Below are 19,892 nucleotides of genomic sequence, written 5' to 3' on the forward strand. Positions count from 1 at the left end.
GTAGCCCAGCATCCTGTTCTCACAGTGGCCAACTGGATGCCTAAGGGAAGTCTGCAAGCAGGATCTGAGTGCAACAGCACTCCCCCGTGCCATTTCCCAGCAAGTGTTATTCAGAAACAAAGAGAGACAATGAAGGTAGAACATAAGCATCATAGTACGTTTTAAAATTATTATTATTTATTATATTTCTACAATGCCCTTCAGGGCAGATTACAGTATAAACACAAAATAATACATAACATAGTAAACTAAGCGGTAACACCCACACCCAGTTCAAAAGGTCACCCAATTGTTTAATTAGTCAAAGGCCAGGGAGAGGAGGAATGTTCACGCCTGGTGCCTAAAGTATGGAGGCACTAGGTGAGTCTCCCTGGGGAGAGAATTCCACAACTGGGGAGCCACCACAGAAGAGGTCTGTTCTTGTTTTGCTGCCCTCTGGGCCTCTTGTGGAGAAGGCACATGAATAAGGGCCTCAGATGATGATCCCAGGGTCTGGGTGAAGAGGCCGCCCTTGAGGTACTGCAGTCCAGAGCCGTTTTCTTTATAACTCTCCTATAAACTGCATTTACTTTGCTTTTGTAACCCACCCTGAGACCTGATGGTGAAGGGTGGGCTGGGCTATAAACATGAATAGTAAAACAAACCAACATGCAAGGTGGGCTACTGAGTTTGTTCCTCACGCACACTAAACCCCCTAACGCGCAAAGGAGTAGCATTCAAGCTCTTTCTCTGATCGGATAGTTTTCTAACCAGAGGATTGAATCAAAATGCGACCACGGTATTCCTCGGTGGCAGTCTAAAGTTGGTCGGTCGCTCCCGGCACTAGGCTGCGCGGGGTCCCTTCCTTGCAACAGGGGAGGGCGCTCTCTCACGGGGAGGGAATTGGGTGCCTGCTCCCTTTTCCCTTGCAGGCTCGCAGGCCCCTTGCATCGGCTCCTGCACCGATTGGCTCTCCTTTGCTCTGCCGCCGCTTCCCCCTCCGGCTCCCTTGTGTTGGATTTCCTCCATCCCTCCTGGAAGGGGAGAGGCAGCTGTTGCTGCTCTTCACCATGGTCTGCCCCGCAGGTGCGTGGAGCTGCAGCGGCGGCGTGCAAAGGACCAGCTCGTCTTAGCTTTCCGGTAAGAGGCGCATCTGCCAACCAGCAAAGCGGAGCTTGGGGCGGCGGCGGCGAAGGAGCGCAGGAGGCTCCGCGGCTCGTGGGGAAGGAACCGAGCGCGGCGCACAGCTCCCACTTCCGGCTGCCATTCAGCTGCAGAGCGGAGGACGCAAAAGAGAGGGTCCCTGGTGCGACCCTGAACCACCGCTCCCATCGTCCTGGCCATCCGCCGCGGCAGGGTGGGCTGATGGGAGTTGTAGTCCAAGGCCTCATTTCCTTTAACAGGCCTTGAGTGGAAACCCCTATTAAACACAACATGGGTGTGTCGTGGGATGCCTTTTCTGTCTCTCTGTTTTGCAGCTGCCTCTCCTGTTCTTAGAATGAAGGGATATCTTTCCCCCGCCCAATAAAATGAAGGGTTTTAAACCAAAAAAACTGGTGGAGGGAATCTTCTCATGGAACAAGATCGAGGTTCTGTTTTGCGAGTTGTGTCCAGTTTCAAGTTAGATTTATAGCTTGTTCCCTAGGCAGTGGCTCCAAAATGCCTTCTCGGTGAAGGCTCGACTGCAGGCACGATGCTATCTCTTTAAAACACATTAATTTCCCCTAAAGAATCTTGGGAACTGTAGTTTTTTTGGTTTGGTTTAGTTTTCTGGCCCATTCATTTTTATTGATCCCCTCCCCTCCCATTTTAAACAAATGGAGCAAATTTAATGGAACTGTGTGTGTGTGTTTTAAAGGCTTCTGGGAATTGTAGCTCTGTGAGGGGCAAACTACTCCGCATTTGGGTTGTGTGTGGAAAAGGATGTGCTTTCAATGTGTGATGTGCACACAGCCTTAGCTTGGGTCCCCTCAACCTGACACATCCTGAGCAGGTCAGTTCTGTTTGGTTGTTGCAGTGCTTTTTTTCTGGGGGGACACAGGGGGACGCATACCCCTAAACATGTTGCGAATCTTTGTACTTTTCTCCATTTACTGTATTTATTTTTCCTGCTTTGAACTATAAAATGGTGATTTTCTTGAGTCAAAATGAGAGTACCCCTAAACATTTTTTAAGAAAAACAACAACATTGGGTTGTTGGCTTGTGAAAGTAACATTTTGGGGGAAGTGCCTGTTTTGTGTGTTGGTGTGCAGAGCCTGTACTCAACAATCCTCACATAATTGTGGAGGGCAGTGTTATACCAGACTGGAAAATATTTAGTGGGGTGGGGAATGATTAAAAACAGCTACAAGCCTAGTGGTGGAGCGAGAGAGTAAAAGGCAGAAGTCCTTGCCCAGAATCCAGGCTAAGTGTGAGAGAAATTTGACCTTGGAACATGAGAAGGGCAGGTTGCAAAGTACTGTACTGTATGTTAGGGCTGGGCGATATCTGGTTTTCAATATCATGATATATCACCAGCTAAACATCACAATATACCGATATAGCACAATATCTGAAAGAAGATGGAGCTACGTAGAGGCTAACATGGTAATGTCCTGGCAACTGCTACTATGTGGCAAGTCTAAATCACCACACACTGATGAAATCATCAGCAGGCGAGCCAAAATGCATCCAAACAGGACTTTGCTTGGGGGCTTGGATACCAAATGGTGGTATTCAGCTCCAGGATAATCCAAAATACAGTGATGAGTCACAGTGAATGCAACTAATCAGGGAAAATGTTGAACAACAGCAAAATCTAAGTTTGATGCATATAATTATAGGAAAATTAATGATAGTATGCTTCAACTGAACTGACGCAGGTGGCGCTGTGGGTTAAAGCCTCAGCACCTAGGACTTGCCGATCGAAAGGTCGGCGGTTCGAATCCCTGCGGCGGGGTGCGCTCCCGCCGCTCGGTCCCAGCGCCTGCCAACCTAGCAGTTCGAAAGGACCTCCGGGTGCAAGTAGATAAATAGGGACCGCTTACCAGCGGGAAGGTAAACGGCGTTTCCGTGTGCGGCTCTGGCTCGCAAGAGCAGCGATGTCACGCTGGCCACGTGACCCGGAAGTGTCTCCGGACAGCGCTGGCCCCTGGCCTCTTGAGTGAGATGGGCACACAACCCCAGAGTCTGTCAAGACTGGCCCGTACGGGCAGGGGTACCTTTACCTTTTTATGCTTCAACTGAAGATTTCTGGAGAATATATTAATGTTCTATGCAGTTTTAGGGGCAAATTTAAAATTTATAAAAGTAGTACATTTTGTAAAAAATATTAATTAAAATGGCAGTAAAGTCATTACAGGGGGAGAGAAAGACTTCTCCCGTGCACACACAGGCAGAATAGGGAGATGGGAGTAAAGAAAAAGATTTAAATAACAGGGCGACGTTTTTTGTTCTTACTCGGAAGAAAACAACCTCAGTTTCTTCTTTCATGGGGGTAAGGAAGGGCTGCAGAATGAAAAGAAACAGAGGAATCACTCGCTGGCTACACAGTTGTCTCAAAATCGCGATGTTTGCCAGATAACATTTTATGAAACCGTTACCGTGCTGTGGACTTCGTAACTGATTTAGAAAGATATATTGAAAAATCGCCCTATATGTAGTCATCTTCAACCATAGAAATCATATAGGCTACTATATGATATAGATATGATATAGAAAAATAATGCAGCACTCAGAAATTGTAAGCTTTTGCAAATGTTGTGGATAACTTTAAAAGGCTGCTGTCCTAGGCATGCTTGCTTAGAATTAAGTTCCCTTTGAAATCAACAAGATTTAGCTACTATGCCAGTATGTAGAAGCTTGTGGCATACGTGCTGGTTGAATGCAAACAATTACGGGCTGCAGTGCATTGAGCTTGTGTGTTCTCCGATCCAATACAGTTGTGGTTGGCAGATGGAGGCTGTGTTATACTCCTAGCTTTGTACTCTGAGATTTGTTCAAGGCATAGATAACCCCCAGTCCCAGACAGGTTTAGTATTACTTGTTTGGCAGTGTCCCTCAGCTCAGCAGATTGGTTTTCCACCACTGGTCCAGCATTTTAATTTTGCTATTCTGTCAACTAAATATAGGACCAAGCTGCTGGGCTGCTTCTGCGGTGGCTAGAAAAACCTCTCAGTATTTCTTTGCATGTATCTTTACTAACTTAAAACTCCAGCAGAACACGCTAACAATTGTAGACTGGAATATGCTGAGCATTGGGCAGTAAACATTGGACCAGACCACATAGACGGGCTGGAGTCTGACCAGCGTGTAAGTAATCAGATTGCTCCAGAAATTGCTGGTAATACATGTGTAATTTATTACCCGGACAGCTAATAGTGACTATATTCCTATTAGACTGAGAAAGGGCCTTCTCAACAGTGGCCCCTCCATTGTAGAACACCCACCCTAAAGAGGCCTGCCTGGTGCCTGTTTTAATGTCTCTTGAGTGCCTTTTTAGTCTTCCAATTTAATAATGTCTGTGGAAATAATAATGGGCAATATGCAACTTGGAGTTGGCCCATTGATAACAGTGGAAAAGTTGCTTTGCTTTGAGTATGTCTAAAGTTAGTCCTTTCCTAGGTCAATTGCCTCTGTAGCCTTGAATATTTTCTGATTTAGGTTCTGTCTTTAATGTCAAACTGCATGGGACCTTCTTCTAACTTTTCATATGTAAAGGGAGGTATTACTCCTCTCTTCCTTATTTCATCTTATGTCATTTTAAATTCACCCCCTGGGATTCACACAAATAGTTTTATATCGTTCAAAGGTGGGGAACCAGATGCAAGCCTATTGATTTCAGTTGGATTTCCTTCCCATATGTATGCTTCAGATTTCAGAAATACTGTTAGAGTAAACTGTTTGTATCCCTGACACTGAACAAATAATATCTGTAGTCTTCTAGTTTAACCTGCTTTTTTGTTTGGGGCTGATAGAGCCTTCCTTGTTATAAATTATCTACAGTGGTACCTCGGGTTACATACGCTTCAGGTTACATACGCTTCAGGTTACAGACTCTGCTAACCCAGAAATAGTACCTTGGGTTAATAACTTTGCTTCGGGATGAGAACAGAAATCGTGCTCCAACAGTTCATCGGCAGCAGGAGGCCCCATTAGCTAAAGTGGTACCTCAGGTTAAGAACAGTTTCAGGTTAAGAACGGACCTCCAGAACAAATTAAGTACTGAACCTGAGGTACCACTGTAGTTTCTTTGGTAGCTAGAAGTACACGGAAATAATTCACAAGGATTTGGTAGTATTTCACTCCCCCTCTTACTCAGATGTTTGATGGTGAGATAAACTGAAAGATGACAGAGATCCACTTTTAATATGTTACCTACAAAATAAAAGAAAATGACTCCCAACTTTCCTGCAGGCTGCTGACGAAGAGCCGTAACTTCTACAAGCAGAGGCTTAGCCCTTTTACGTCCACGTGTATCTTTCCCACAGCATAAATTCGCATCTACTGGTCAGCTTCTGCACTGCAAGATGTATTTGCATCTTGAAGTCATTGCATGTCTCAGGCAACACCAGTTGCAAAGAACGAAAGGGGACTAATGGACAATATTTTCTTAGAATTGTCCCAGTTATGTTGTCTCTTGGTAAAGATTCTTGGGGGCGGGGGCATCCTGGCAGTTGTGGTCGATGCTGAATTTTAGCTGCATGTTGGTTTTAGTGCTACTTGTCTGTCTTTAAAAAATGTTTTGAAAACCCTTATGAAGTACTAGTCCGATGGAATCTGTTGTTTGTTTGTTTTAGCAACTTCCAAAGTGTTTTCTTGGTGGGACGTGACTGCATGGAGAAAAAGATGGGAGAAGCAGTTGCCAGAGTAGCCAGAAAAGTGAATGAAACGGTTGAAAACAAAGCAGATTCGCTTGGTAAGTGAAATAAATATTTCAGAGGAAAGCCAAAGTAATCCACTTATCAGTTGCCCATCAGTGCCAGTTCTCTAGGTGACATAGAAAATAAAATGAATTCAAATCCACAGTTCCTCTAAAACTAGAATTCGACAGAGCAGGAAGTGAAACGTGTATGAAAACAAGACAATTGTTTCAAAGCAGAGAGAATCACAGCAACAACAAGTTAATACACCCTAGTGCTACTCTAAGCTGTTTAAAACTATGTAAACAGCGAATATAAGAACAAACAGAATTTCTTCATTATATAAAGCACAATAAACTACTAAATAGAAAGACCTCTTTAGTATCAAAGTAAAACATGTAACAATCAGCCTCAAAAATAAATGGAAAAGTCATAGTAGCCATAGTAAACAACTAAACAAAATATACCAGGAAGCAAAATATTACAAATGAACATCACCTAAAAAGTATATAGGCCATTTTTAAAATAACATGATTGACAATTGGGGGGGGGGAATCCATTTCACAACCACAATACTTGAATCAATCAAATCATTAAATGAATAGTCTGCTTGACAATGAGAGGTGGTGGACTCTCCTTCTTTGGAGGTTTTTCAGCAGAGGTTGGAGGGCCATCTGTCATATATGATCAAGGGTTGCAGAGGGTTGGACTAGATGACCCTTGGGGTCCCTTCCAACTCTACAATTCTTTGATTCTATAATGCACTTAAATTCCCAGTCCTCTGTACAGCAATATACACAACTTGATCTAGCTACAGCTAAGAATGTTCAGTTTCATTCAAGCTCACCATTACATGGTCAACATACATACATCAGATGCATTGATACTCTAAACCAATATACACAAACTTACTGTTTTAGCACATATTACATTCTCCACTCTATCCAATTTGGGATGGTTCAACCTTAGAAGATGAGAGTGTAACCCTCTACTTGCAGCCCTGATTTCTCTTTTAAAAGCTGTGTTCCATTTTTTATTCAATTGACCTTTGAATAATGATTCAAGTAGTGCTCAAAGGAGAAGAAGAAGAGGAGGAGGAGGAGGAGTTTGGATTTGATATCCCGCCTTTCACTCCCTTTAAGGAGTCTCAAAGCGGCTAACAATCTCCTTTCCCTTCCTCCCCCACAACAAACACTGTGAGGTGAGTGGGGCTGAGAGACTTCAGAGAAGTGTGACTAGCCCAAGGTCACCCAGCAGCTGCATGTGGAGGAGCGGAGACGCGAACCCGGTTCCCCAGATTACGAGACTACCGCTCTTAACCACTACACCACACTGGAGGAGGAGGAGAAGGTGAAGTAACACAACTCTTGGTCTGATGTTTGGATCAATCACTGTTACAATTCCTATGGTGCTCTGGCTATAAAATATACTTTATCATGTTTCTCCCCCTTACAATACCTTGTGAGGTTGGTCATTATTACAGGGAGGCTGTGATTGACAAATTCTCAGAGTTCCACTCGCAAATGCTGAAATGACAAAGGGATTTAAGAAGATAGGAAGTACAGTGGTGCCCCGCAAGACGAACGCCTCGCAAGACGAAAAACCCGCTAGACGAAAGGGTTTTCCGTTTTGGAGGCGCTTCGCAAAACGAATTTCCCTATGGGCTTGCTTTGCAAGAAGAAAGCCCATAGGGAAATCTCCGGGGACCTCTTTTAAATGCTAGCGGTGGGGAGCAAAGCCTTTCCCCCCCCCCTCCGGCCTTCAGAAGAGGTCCAGGAAGGCCGGCGGGGGACGAAAGGCTTTGCTCCCCACCGCCAGCATTTTAAAAGCAGTCCGGGATAGCAGGGAAGCGCTTCCCGCTATCCCGGATGGCTTTTGAAGGCAGGCGGGGGGGAGCAAAGACTTTTGCCCCCTGCCCGCCTTCAGAAGAGGTCCTGGACCTCTTCTGAAGGCCGGCGGGGGGCGAAAGTCTTTGCTCCCCCCTGCCTGCCTTCCCGGGAGAGCGGAGAAACGCAGCGTTGAAACGCAGCGTTTCTCCGCTCTCCCGGGAAGGCAGGCAGGGGGGACAAAGACTTTTGCCCCCCGCCGGCCTTCAGAAGAGGTCCAGGACCTCTTCTGAAGACGGGCGGGGGGCAAAAGTCTTTGTCCCCCCTGCCTGCCTTTCCAGGGGCTTTTAAATCGCCCCGGACAGCGGAGAAGTCCTCCGCTGTCCCAGGGTTTTTAAAATGCTGGCGGGCGGCAGCGAAGGTTTTGCTGCCGCCCGCCAGCATTTTAAAATCGCCCCGGGACAGCGGAGAAGTCTCCGCTGTCCCGGGAAGGCAGGCGGGGGGGAAGCAAAGACTTTCGCCCCCCGCCGGCCTTCAGAAGAGGTCGGGGGACAGACTGTCCCCGGACCTGGTCTGAAGGTGGTTTCCATAGGAACGCATTAATTGATTTTTAATGCATTCCTATGGGAAACCGTGCTTCGCAAGACGAAAAACTCGCAAGACGAAAAGACTTGCAGAACAAATTAATTTCGTCTTGCGAGGCACCACTGTAAAAATAAATCCATCAATTCATTTTTCAGTTACAGGTTAGAAATGTAATGGCTGATCTCATCTTTATCGCTCTGCATAAGTTTCCAAGTCTGATATAAGTTACTAAGCCACCTTTTCACTAGTTCACTTGCACATTTGTTAGCTTAAAAGAGAGTAGGGGAGTGAAGAGCTTTTGCATAGCTTCCTTTTCCAGGCCTCCTAGGGATGGGTTTTTTTACTCATTGGGTGTGACCTTTCCAAGTCTGTGCACAACCTTCTCTTGGAACAATATAGTAACAAATACAGTGGTACCTCAGGTTACATATGCTTCAGGTTACATACGCTTCAGGTTACAGACTCCGCTAACCTATAAATAGTACCTCAGGTTAAGAACTTTGCTACAGGATGGGAACAGAAATCATGCTCTGGTGGCGCGGTGGCAGTGGGAGGCCCCATTAGCTAAAGTGGTGCTTCAGGTTAAGAACAGTTTCAGGTTAAGAACAGACCTCTGGAACGAGTTAAGTACTTAACCCGAGGTACCACTGTATATATTAAACATGCAGGCTGGGTATTAATTGCATTTGTTAAATCACGTTACTAAGGGATATAATAAGGGACGCAGGTGGTGCTGTGGGTTAAACCACAGAGCCTAGGGCTTGCCGATCAGAAGGTCAGTGGTTCAAATCCCCGTGACAGGGCGAGCTCCCGTTGGTCAGTCCCTGCTCCTGCCAACCTAGCAGTTTGAAAGCACATCAAAGTGCAAGTAGATAAATAGGTACCACTCCAGCGGGAAGGTAAACGACATTTCTGTGTGCTGTTCTGGTTTGCTTAGTCATGCTGGCCACATGACCCGGAAGCTGTACGACGGCTCCCTCGGCCAGTAAAGTGAGATGAGCATCGCAACCTCAGAGTCATCTGCGACTGGACCTAACAGTCAGGGGTCCCTTTACCTTTAAGGGATATAATGGAGGATGAGACCAACTCTTGCAAATAATTATTTGTTACACCTGTAATCCTATCCAAGGAACTGATTTGCTTAGCGTCAGCAATGCTATTGCATCAGTTGAGCCCAGATCATTAACTGGGCCTCATGAGATCAACACTCATAGTTATATCTATGATGTTGTGGTTTATGAACTCTTTATTCACTCTGGCTGGACATCCAGCAGGTGGAGTTGTTGCATTGCTAACCAAGAAGCAACTCTCTCAGCCCACTGATTTTTCAGCTCTGGGGACAGTGAAAAAATGAAAGTGCGAGTCACACCATCTCTTTTTTGTGGGCTTCTTCTGATGGCACATTCACTAGGTCACTTAGCAAAAACTTAGCAGCTCCTTTGGATTTTCATTAATTGTGCAAACATTGGTTTTAAAAAACCAAACAAACTTCAAGCAGTGTACAGTCATATCTCAGGTTACAGACGCTTCAGGTTGTGCGATTTCGGGTTGCGCACCGCGCCAAACCCAGAAGTAACGGAATGGGTTACTTCCAGGTTTCAGCATTTGTGCATGCGCAGAAGTGCCGAATCATGACCTGTACATACACAGACGTGCGGGTCGCAGGTTGCACATGTGCCTCCCGCACAGATCACGTGATGGTCAGTCTAAGAGAGCCAGTGTGGTGTAGTGGTTAAGAGCGGTAAGCTCGTAATCTGGTGAACCGGGTTCGTGTCTCCGCTCCTCCACAAGCAACTGCTGGGTGACCTTGGGCCAGTCACACTTCTCTGAAGTCTCTCAGCCCCACTCACCTCACAGAGTGTTTGTTGTGGGGGATGAAGGGAAAGGAGAATGTTAGCCGCTTTGACACTCCTTCGGGTAGTGATAAAGCGGGATATCAAATCCAAACTCTTATTCTTCTAAGGTGGTGAGTCAGTCAGCTTTTTGCCATAGCTGCTCCCCTTCCAAAATGAAACCTCACTGTCACTTTTAATTTCTGGCAAATGTTTTCAGACAAAGGGCCCCTCAGGTAGTTGACTGAGCTGAGAGGTACCTGGTGCAAAGAAGGTGGGGAAACACACAGATCAATCAGCCAATCAAGTATTTACTATTATCAACTCAAGCATGAAAGAAAGTACAAAATATTAAAAAAAATAAAAATCGCAGACTCTAAAGAAAAAGGCCGAAAGTTGGAAGCTAACAACATTAGCAGGTCAACATTCAAATATTCTACCACCTGTTCAGAAAGGGATTTATTAGTTCCCTCAAGGAAGATCTTCAAAATGGTCAGCACCTGTTCTTGAAGTTAACTTTAGCAAATCTGCCATCTATAATCCTGGAGGGTGAAATGTTAAAACGTGCCAACAAAACTGCACTTCAGTTTGGTTAGAAAATAGCAATATGGGCAGGTAAGGAAAGCATTTGGAATATGATTGCTAGTGGCACTCAAAGAGGCAGCAAGACGTCCTTGCAGATGCTGACTCACTGGTCTCAGTCCCCGTAGCAGGCAACTTGAATTTGATACGGTCTCTTGCTTGTCATTAATACTAATTTAATTGATGGACACGGTGCATATGGTTGTAGGAGTAGTGAATGGTTTTACAGGAAAGCGAAAAAGATAGAAGCACCCATGCCTGCAGCTCCTTGTTATGACAATTTGGATCTGTGCTATAAAGTCATTATAGATTTAATTTAAAACGCAATGAGGTATCGATTCACACTCTTGACTATATAAAATAATGCAGTGGAGTAGAAAAACTGTTGAGAATGAAGCTGATATGTGGGAAAACATTTTTATATTTAAAATGCGACCTTTTTCGTTTAATGAAATCCCGTGGGCTTGCGCTTAGAGGAATATCTCTTGAAGGGTTAAAGGAAGAATATGTGAAGAATTAAATACACACAGGAATGACACGTGTAATCGAAAAGGTCTGACCTAGCTTTCAGTAGAATCATTGGAAAGTTTTCTTTATGTTATTTAATTTACTAAATATTTTTATACCTCATTCTTCAAGAACAAGAAGCCTCCCAGGGTGGCTTCCAAAAATTACAAGCAAGAACTGTAATTTTAATTACAATTAAAATACACAAAAAAGCTGTATTAACAATAAACAACCAAAGGACATGGCAAAGAAGAGGCCAAGTTTTTGTGTGTATGTGTGTGTATGACATTAACACTTACTTCTGAGCAACATGCTTAGAATTTAACATCCAATGGCATATGTTTAGGGTTCCAACTAAGGATATGCTCAGTACCTGCAAGAATGGGAGTTTAGTGGCAACTCTGGGTGTTTCAAAGGAAGAATTAGGTATATTAATAAAGTAACAAAAACCAATAAGAAAAAATGGAATTGATTATGGGTTTTTTGTTTTATAAAGCAGAAGTACACCACGAGTAAATGGGAATGAAGTTGTATCTTTAGTGCAAAGTTTCAGCTCCATCTTGAATTGAAACCCACTCTATGCTAAGGCTCATTAATGAGAAAACGTTGATATGATCTGGCTTCTGTCAGGGAACTTTGCAAGGCACCTCCCAATGTGATTAAAATGTTAGTTACTGAAAGTATTGGTGCATGCAGGCCCAAACATACAGCAAAAAGCAATATAAGTATTAGGTATTCCTTGAAGTGAATAAATTGCATCTCTGTGAGTGATCTAAATAACTATTCACAACTCTTCATTGAGTAGGAAATGCTTTCTCATTGGTATATTGTAATCAGTTTCTTACTGGACATTTTGGGTCTTTTGGTTGTTGAGCCAAATGACCGACACAATATAATTAGGTTCTACATTGTTCAACAATTTTTGGTCTGCATGTTGCTGCTAAGGCAGATCGCACCTAAGGCTTGCGACATGATTCAAGATGGATGTTGAGGTGCTCTGCCAGTGGGAAAGACACTGGTTATGACACCAGTTCATAGAGAGAGGTATGACCATAAAGCAGAGGTGGAGAACCAATGGCACTGCAGCTATTGTTGTGTTCCAACGCCCATCAGCCCCAACCAATGCAAACAATGGCGAGGGATGATGGGAGTTGTGGTCCAACAACAACATATGGAAGGCCACAGCTGCCCCACCTGTGTCATAAGGAATTTATCCACAAAGTAATTCCACAGGGCAGCCTTTCCCAACCTGGTGCTCCCCAAGTGTTTTGAGTTACAGCTCCTGTCATCCCTCCATGCTGGCTGTAGCTGACTGGAATTGGAATCCAAAACATCTAGAGGGGAAGGCGGTCATAAAGGGTGGGAAAAATCCCCACTTGGAAACAAGGGTAGCTTTCTGCAGTATTTGGGAGGAGCTGGTTGGTTATGGAAGCCTGATGCACTCCTTGGAAGGAGGGATGTATCTGGCTTGCACAATCAAGCCTTATCCAATCAAGTTGAGGATGTTTCTCATGGGGCACCTTCCCCCCCAACACAAATAGTGTGTGTGTGTGTGTGTGAGAGAGAGAGAGAGAGAGAGAGAGAGAGAGAGAGAGAGAATGAATAGCATCACTTGTGAAAAATTACACACACGGGTGGATTTAGTTGCAATTATCCTTGTATGGGGTGCACAGCAATGAGACAAGGATATTCATGAAATGAAGATTTGATGAAACGCAAAAACATTCCAGTAACTGCCCTGCAGCGATAATCCCACAAGGGAGATGGGAAAACTAGTCTTCTGCCCATAGTACATAAGATCACAAAAGCATTGGCAATCCATGGGGCTAACTGCTGCAGTTTCTTTGAGCACTCTCAAAGGTTCTGAGATTGCGCAGCATTGATCTGTGTCATAAATAATGCACGTACCAAAGCTTTGTTTGACGGGGGGAAAGTACGGGTGAGCCTAAATGAACGAGGCTAATTGGATGTGTGTGTGTGTGTGTGTGTGTAATGAGCATTACTATGTTGTGAACAGCTTTATTTTATGGTTTATTGCAGAGGTTTCCAACCTTTTTGAGTCCACAGCTCCCTTGAGCAACTACAGTCATACCTTGGGTTACAGATGCTTCAGGCTGTGCATTTTCAGGTTGCGCACCATGCCGAACCCAGAAGTACCGGAACGGGTTACTTCCAGTTTTTGGTGCTCGCACAGGCACAGAAACACTAAATCGCGCTTTGCGCATGCAAGAAGCGCCGAATCGCGACCTGCGTGTGCGCAGACACGATGCTGTGGGTTGCAAACGTGCCTCCCGCACGGATCACGTTCGCAACCTGAGCGTCCACTGTACATTCTTTCTGTGACACCCCTCACCCCTTTTTGAACACCCTCCCTTGTGGAGTGTTCCTTCAGCCTCCTCTCCTCTCTTCTCCCCTTGGAAGGCCTCTGGGCAGCTGCTGCTGCTGCCCCTAGTCTCTGCGCTCCCCCCCCCAAAAGAGAGGTGCCTCCTCACACTGCCACACAGGGGCCTGGGAAGCACTCCTGGCCAGCACCAGAGGCACCACTCTCCTGAGGAGCTTGTAGCCAGGGCTGCTGCAACAAACAGCTGTGCAAGCCTTTGGGAGGCAGAGATGCAAGAGGGCAACCAAGGAGGGATAGAAGGAAAGAGGGATTGAGGCCAGTGTTGCCCGCAGCACCCCGACCATCATTCAAGGCACCCCAGGGTGCCACGACGGACTGGTTGAAAACCGCTGGTTTATTGGATTTTATGTTGTAATAATAATTTGCAGCTGGTCAAAGGCTTTTGTAACCTGTGAGGATGGTTGCTGGTTTTCCCTTTGCCCTGTGTTCTCCTCTCACCCAAAACATCCATAGGAACGTAGGAAGCTGCCTGATGCTGGGTCAGGTCACTGGTCTGTCTGGCTCAGTACTGTCTATACTGTACCTGGGGCAGCCCACATGGGGCCCTCTGCTTTACAGTTCCCATCATCATTGGCCATACAGGCTGAGGCTGATGCAGTTGTAGTCCAAAAACATCTGGAGGGCACCAGGTTGGCCAACTGGCACCTGATCTCCAGGGTTTCAGGCCAGGGACATTCCCGGCGCTGCTTGGAGGTACTGAGGATCAAACCTGGGACCTTCTGCATGCAAACCATATGCTTTGCCACTGAGTTATAACTCTGGGCAATCCCCCCCCCCCAAAAAAGCTTAAGAGCTCTGGGCAATCTCCTCCCATTTCCTTAATTTCGAGTCCCCCAAAATAGGGGTCGTCTTATATACGGGAGCGTGTTATACACGGAAAAATATGGTATTTGCATATAGTTCCCATTGAAATTTAAGTGCCCTGAGGTCCCCATTAAATCACTAACTTAAGTCTGGACCTAACTGATTGACCTCACACTGCAACAGCCCAACCCAATAAGTGCCCAGGTATAATTCAGCTGAAGGCTTTGAGAGGAGCAAGACATCGAGCAAGCAAGCTGTTTGTTGGCAAGAGAGAAGCTGTGCAGTGAGATGGTGATAAAATGTTTGGCTATGAATCACTGGGAAATGCAGGACTGAAGGTGGTCACTTTGCAAAATGAGAATCTGACCCGTTTTTGATGTGGAGGCTGCAGAGGGAAGTTGCACCGAGCCAGAGATGAAGAGAGTATGTTCCATGGACCAGGGGGCTTGGAGGATGAGTGTTGTGGCTCATCATCCTGTTTTGATTTCCAGTGGATCTGCACTACAGTAATTGGTTGCAGATAAAGCAAGTTGGATACGAAGGTGATTCCAGAAGAGTAATATAGCACCCTTCAGTACATTTCAACAATAGCCTCCCAGCACAGCATCACAGCATTTTCTGGTGACTAATTTTAGGGTAGTCACTGTGTTCTTACAGCAAAGGCAAATAAGCGTCTTACTTAGAAGTGTTAATGATAAACAGGTTTGTTACCGTGTAAGTTTTTGTGATCCAGGTGCTTTAAATGAAGTTGAGCTCTTCTAATCTGCAAAAGTTTATGCCCCACCATAAATTTATTATTCTTCAAGGTGTCACAGTGCTTTATAAGGCTGTCTCTGTGCTCGCTCAGTGAAGGAAGGAGATGATTAATCAGTGGCTAAGCAGCATGGATTTATGAATGCCTCTTCTGCAGCTTTGATGATTGTAGAGTAAAATGCCTTCGTACTATTATTCCAAAATAGCAGCCTTTTGCTTCCTGGAATTTTAGTATGTCCAATTTTCATTTTGCATGAAAGAAAGAAAATCTTTCTGGGGCTGTTGTGTGTGTTCAGTATTTGGAAGAAGGTGCACAGGTGCCCTAAGATTTGCACACACACACACAAAACACCTCACCTTTATGTACATTATTTATTTATTTTAAAAATTGGAATTAATAGCCTTGAGTTATAACTGCAGACCATAAGAACATATGACTGAATAGGGATTTTAATTATGTGATTAATTAAACTAAAGCAAAGCGATTTCTCACTTGAAATTAAGTCAAAGCAGATGTGCTTAAGCAGCCCTTGTTTGTCCCCATGCCAGCTTGTTGTGCTTTATTTTGATCAATGTGACATTCTGGCATCTGGAGTTCAGATCCAAGGTATTTCTGAAATGCAAATTTAGTTTAGAGAGAAATGCTAGAGGTGTTAGGCAGAGAAATCCAGTGCAGAAAAAAAAGACTTGCATGCCGACCAGTTTGCTATCATTCCTGCATTTTACAGTCGGGAAAAGAAGTCACTCGTAAGGCTTGAGGTCCAAACTCCAGCAGTTCATTTAATGCTATCTAATTCACTCTTAATGGGGCGAAAGTGTGTGATTTGTTCATGGAATGTCTCTGATGATCAAAATGGCTTTGCTCAGGTTTTTCTGTCCTCCATCGCGCAGAGTGGCTGGGGAAACTCAGCTAGTTGGGCAGGGTATAAATAATAAATTATTATTATATAAATTATTATGTTAGGAATGTATTGTCATGGGTGTTGAGTGAGGACCAGAAACAACTGACAATCTGGCGGAGGGTCCCAGTGAGGTTGGACCGACCATGCCAGATCCTCAGGGGAATTCACGGATGGCCAATTAAAATGTGATGTGTTGGAACACAATACATTTTGTCTGGAAAACTGAACTCACTCTCTCGCCCTCCTTTCCTCCCCTTGGTGTTTCGCTGTAGATCTGGCAGATTGCAAACTGATGACGTTCCCCATTGCCCTTTACAAAGTCATGAGGCACGTCTCGGAAGGAATCCATCTCATCACTCTGGCCAATAATGAGCTGAAGTCTGTGACCAGCAAATTTATCACCACCTTCAGCCAACTGAGAGGTAGGTGTTTATCTCTGAAGGAAACCATGGAATTGAAAAGGCAGTGGCATCTTGTTCCTTCTTCCAAATGTTAGCTTGTGTTTCAGACATCTCTTGTCATTTTTTAAAAAAATACTGGTACTTATTTTATTTATTGCTTCTTCTCCAAGAACCAAGGCAGTGTATAGCCATACATAAAGTTAAAAACCATTAGTAATAATAAACAATATCAAAATAAAATCGGTAAACCTGCACTGAAAATCAGCAGCAGCACTAGACTCTTAGGGCACCTTAGACACTCTCAAATGGTTTGTGAATAGGTGAGGCTGGCTAATCTAAAGGTCAGCAACAACAGAACTCTGCAGGGATAACATTTTTGGACTTTTAACTAAGTTTTCTTGCTTCAGTGATGTTTCAGTCTTGGACCCAAGTGGAGATTTGCATTCCCCACAGTTCTGTATACAATTCTACAATGCACGTTATCAGAGCACACATAAGCCTGCCCCATTGCACTTTAGTCCGCCCCACATTCTTCTTCTTATTAATTATTTATTGAATTTATATATTGCCCTATACCTGGAGGTCTCGGGGCGGTTCACGGAACAAAATCAGAATATAAAACAACAATATATACAATCAAAATAAAAACAACAACCCAATTACCCCCCCCCCAACACAACCCACATTTTAAAAGGGCATAGGATGACAATCAAATCAACCAAAGGCCTGGTTAAAAAGGAACGTTTTTGCCTGGCGTCTAAAGGTGTATAATGAAGGCGCCAGACGAACTCCCCTGGGGAGAGCATTCCAAAGACAGGGAGTCACTGCAGAGGAGGCCCGTTCTCGTGTTGCCACCCTCCCGACCTCTCAAGAGGAGAAACACAAAGAAGGGCCTCAGAAGATGATCTCAGGGTCCGGGCACGTTCATATGGAAAGAGACAGTCCTTGAGGTATTGCGGCCCTGAGCCGTTTAAGGCTTCTGCCCTCTTCTGAGTCCAAAAGGACCCGCGCGTCCACAATCGCACATCAGTTGGGCATGCCTAAAAATGGTCGACCTCACAGGCACACTGCTTTCTGCCTTACCCATATTTCACTTCAGTTTTGGAGCATGATTAGTATACATCCACAAACAACAACAATGAAATAATTCCATGCCTTTTGTCTAAGTGAAAGCAGAAGTTAGCTTTAGGGGCAGGAAGGCAGAGTTAAGTGTGCTTTATATTGATGTACATTACCAGTTCTTTATAGCACCACAGAACTGAGCTCAGGGAAGCAATGTCTTGGGAGGGACTCTGGCTCAGCGGGAGAGCACATCCTTTGCCTGCAAAAGATCCCTGGTTCATTCGCCAGCTTATCAAGTATGGTTGGGAGAAACCCCTGCCTGAATTCCCAGAAAGCTGTTGCCCATCAAGAGTAGACAATAGGGAATTAGATGGATTGATGATGCGCAAGGCAACTTCATACATTTCTTACTTGGGGGCGGGTGGGGAGAATATTGATTTCTCAAACTTCTGTCTGCTCCTGACTTGGAAAGGTATAAAAGGTAAAGGATTAATAGAGAGCACACAGCGGAACTGATATCATATGCTGTAACGTGGATAAACTAGTGCCTGGTAAAATTAATTTCCTCTCCAAAGTTGCGGTTCCTAGGAACAAAATGAATTTTGCGATCTGATCAAGTTGCTGACAGGCGTTGAAAGAGAGTTTGAAGGGTATACGGAACACTGAAGCATTAATAGAGAAATCTTATTCCCATTCAGCGGGCTGTAATCCAACGGCCGTGTATAAATAAAATAAGCATTAGTGAAAAATGACGCATCTAGATGGCGAAAGTAATGAAACTTGAAGTCCTTGATGTAATTTAATAGGGACATGAAAAAGCAAACAACCCACACATGTTGATAAATGGACCCTAACAGACACAGGGTGATTGAATAGCTGAGTTAATGATAGCTAGAGGCTTGAAATCAGTGGGGAGGTAATATATTTTAGCAGTTGTAGCAAAAGCTTTGTAAGGTTGGGTGAAAATTAGCTGTGGGAAATGCTAATATCCCTCTACCTGGTGTAACCTAAGTGGTGACGTTCATCACTTGTTACTTAAATGGTACCCACATTGCGGTCTGTGGAGTTGTCTTAGAGATGTTGAAAGTAATGCTTGATGATGCTATTCTACAAATATTGGGTGAGGTCAAGAGCCAGCTTAGCCCAAGGAGGTATCTGCTCATACCAGAAGGCTTCTCCCCTTCCATTTGAGCCCCTCAAGTCTGCTTTGAGGCTTAGGGGCCCCTCTGGAGAAGATTTGAGGTGCATAGGGCAGCGGGGCAAGGAGGAAAACCAGAAACCCTGTTGTGCAAGTGAGTTCCCATTGTGCTAGCAGCCAATCGCCGTTGGATGTTGCCAGTTGAGGATTGGAATAGTGTAATGGCCTAAGAGTGTGATCTGCAACACATGCAGGGAAAGATTTCAATGAAAAGCAACCTCATGAAGATGCAATGGTGAGTGCAGGGGCCGTAGAGATGCTTGCTTCTTTCTTCATCCACTCATATTTTCAGCTTCCAATCTGCTTCCCCCACCCACCTGCAGGATTCTAAATGCATTTTCCCCTGGCAAACATTCTCTTCTCCCTCTTCTGATGCAGCTAGGTGTAATGGCTGCTGGTGGAGACTGCTAAGGGAGACATAGGAGTTGGAACTCGCAGTTTAAAATGCATAAACCTGGCAGGATAGCGAGTAGGACTCTCAGTTGTCCTGAGCTTGACACCAGTTCTTGGGGAACTTCTGGCTAAAGCATTTTGGGCTTTTAAGCCTTTTCAGAAAGCAGCATGCTTTTAAACAAAATATTTTAGGAATTACAAACGCTCCGGCAGAGAGAATCATTTCAATAGCTTTGGAGTCAGAACAGAATGCATCATTTTATTGGAAACTAGACTTCTTATGCTTGAGGGAGCCAGGCAGGGTTTCCAAACAACATGATACTTATTGGCACTGTGTTATTTTTGCCTCTTTCTGCGGAGACTTTCTATGCCTGTTGGTCGTGTACTGTAGGGAACCTGCTGAGAGAGACTGATAGGCAAACAACTACTACCCATTCATTCGATGGAAAGGGGTGTATTTTCAGGGGCTGGGAAGGGCAGATAACTGTTCCAGTCTGTTTATGAAAGCATTGGTAATTCAATTAATGGAGAAGACTAATGAGTGTTAATCTGTAAGCAGGCTAACTTAAACTGGCCTATCATTTTGTGTTTCCACAGTAGCTACTATTATTTATGCACAGAGTGCTCTTTTGTGTATCAGTTTGGGAGAAGTGAAAGATGTTAGCAGCATGCTCTAATTCATAGATGAGGCAGGAGGCGGAACAGGATAGTGTTAGGGGATGATTATTTGGAGGCCCTTTCCGTATCTCGGAATGGCCTAATCCCAGGGGTGGGTAAAAGGTAGAGCAGGATCTGCTGATGGGTCTCTGGCTGGTTTGCAGCAGCT

The 19,892-nt window shown here is 44.7% G+C and overlaps 1 protein-coding gene across 3 annotated transcripts in view; it reads left to right on the forward strand.

The window, feature by feature from the left end:
* Positions 1 to 207: 207 nt before the first annotated feature.
* The window catches only part of LRRC20 (leucine rich repeat containing 20), an 82,613-nt gene continuing 62,928 nt past the window's right edge, over positions 208 to 19,892 (forward strand). The window contains exons 1-3 of one of the 3 annotated variants that reach the window (XM_083740802.1): positions 208 to 1,119; positions 5,758 to 5,876; positions 16,285 to 16,434. In XM_083740802.1, coding sequence (XP_083596928.1) covers positions 5,795 to 5,876; positions 16,285 to 16,434 — 232 coding nt within the window. In that variant the 5' untranslated portion in view covers positions 208 to 1,119; positions 5,758 to 5,794. Of the gene's footprint in view, positions 1,120 to 1,298; positions 1,973 to 5,757; positions 5,877 to 16,284; positions 16,435 to 19,892 lie in introns of those variants that run through there. The other 2 variants (XM_083740800.1, XM_083740801.1) reach the window with 2 other exon arrangements.

The sequence above is a fragment of the Podarcis gaigeae genome (assembly GCF_964106915.1).
Source record: "Podarcis gaigeae genome assembly, chromosome: 5".
Taxonomy (NCBI): Eukaryota; Metazoa; Chordata; class Lepidosauria; order Squamata; family Lacertidae; genus Podarcis; species Podarcis gaigeae.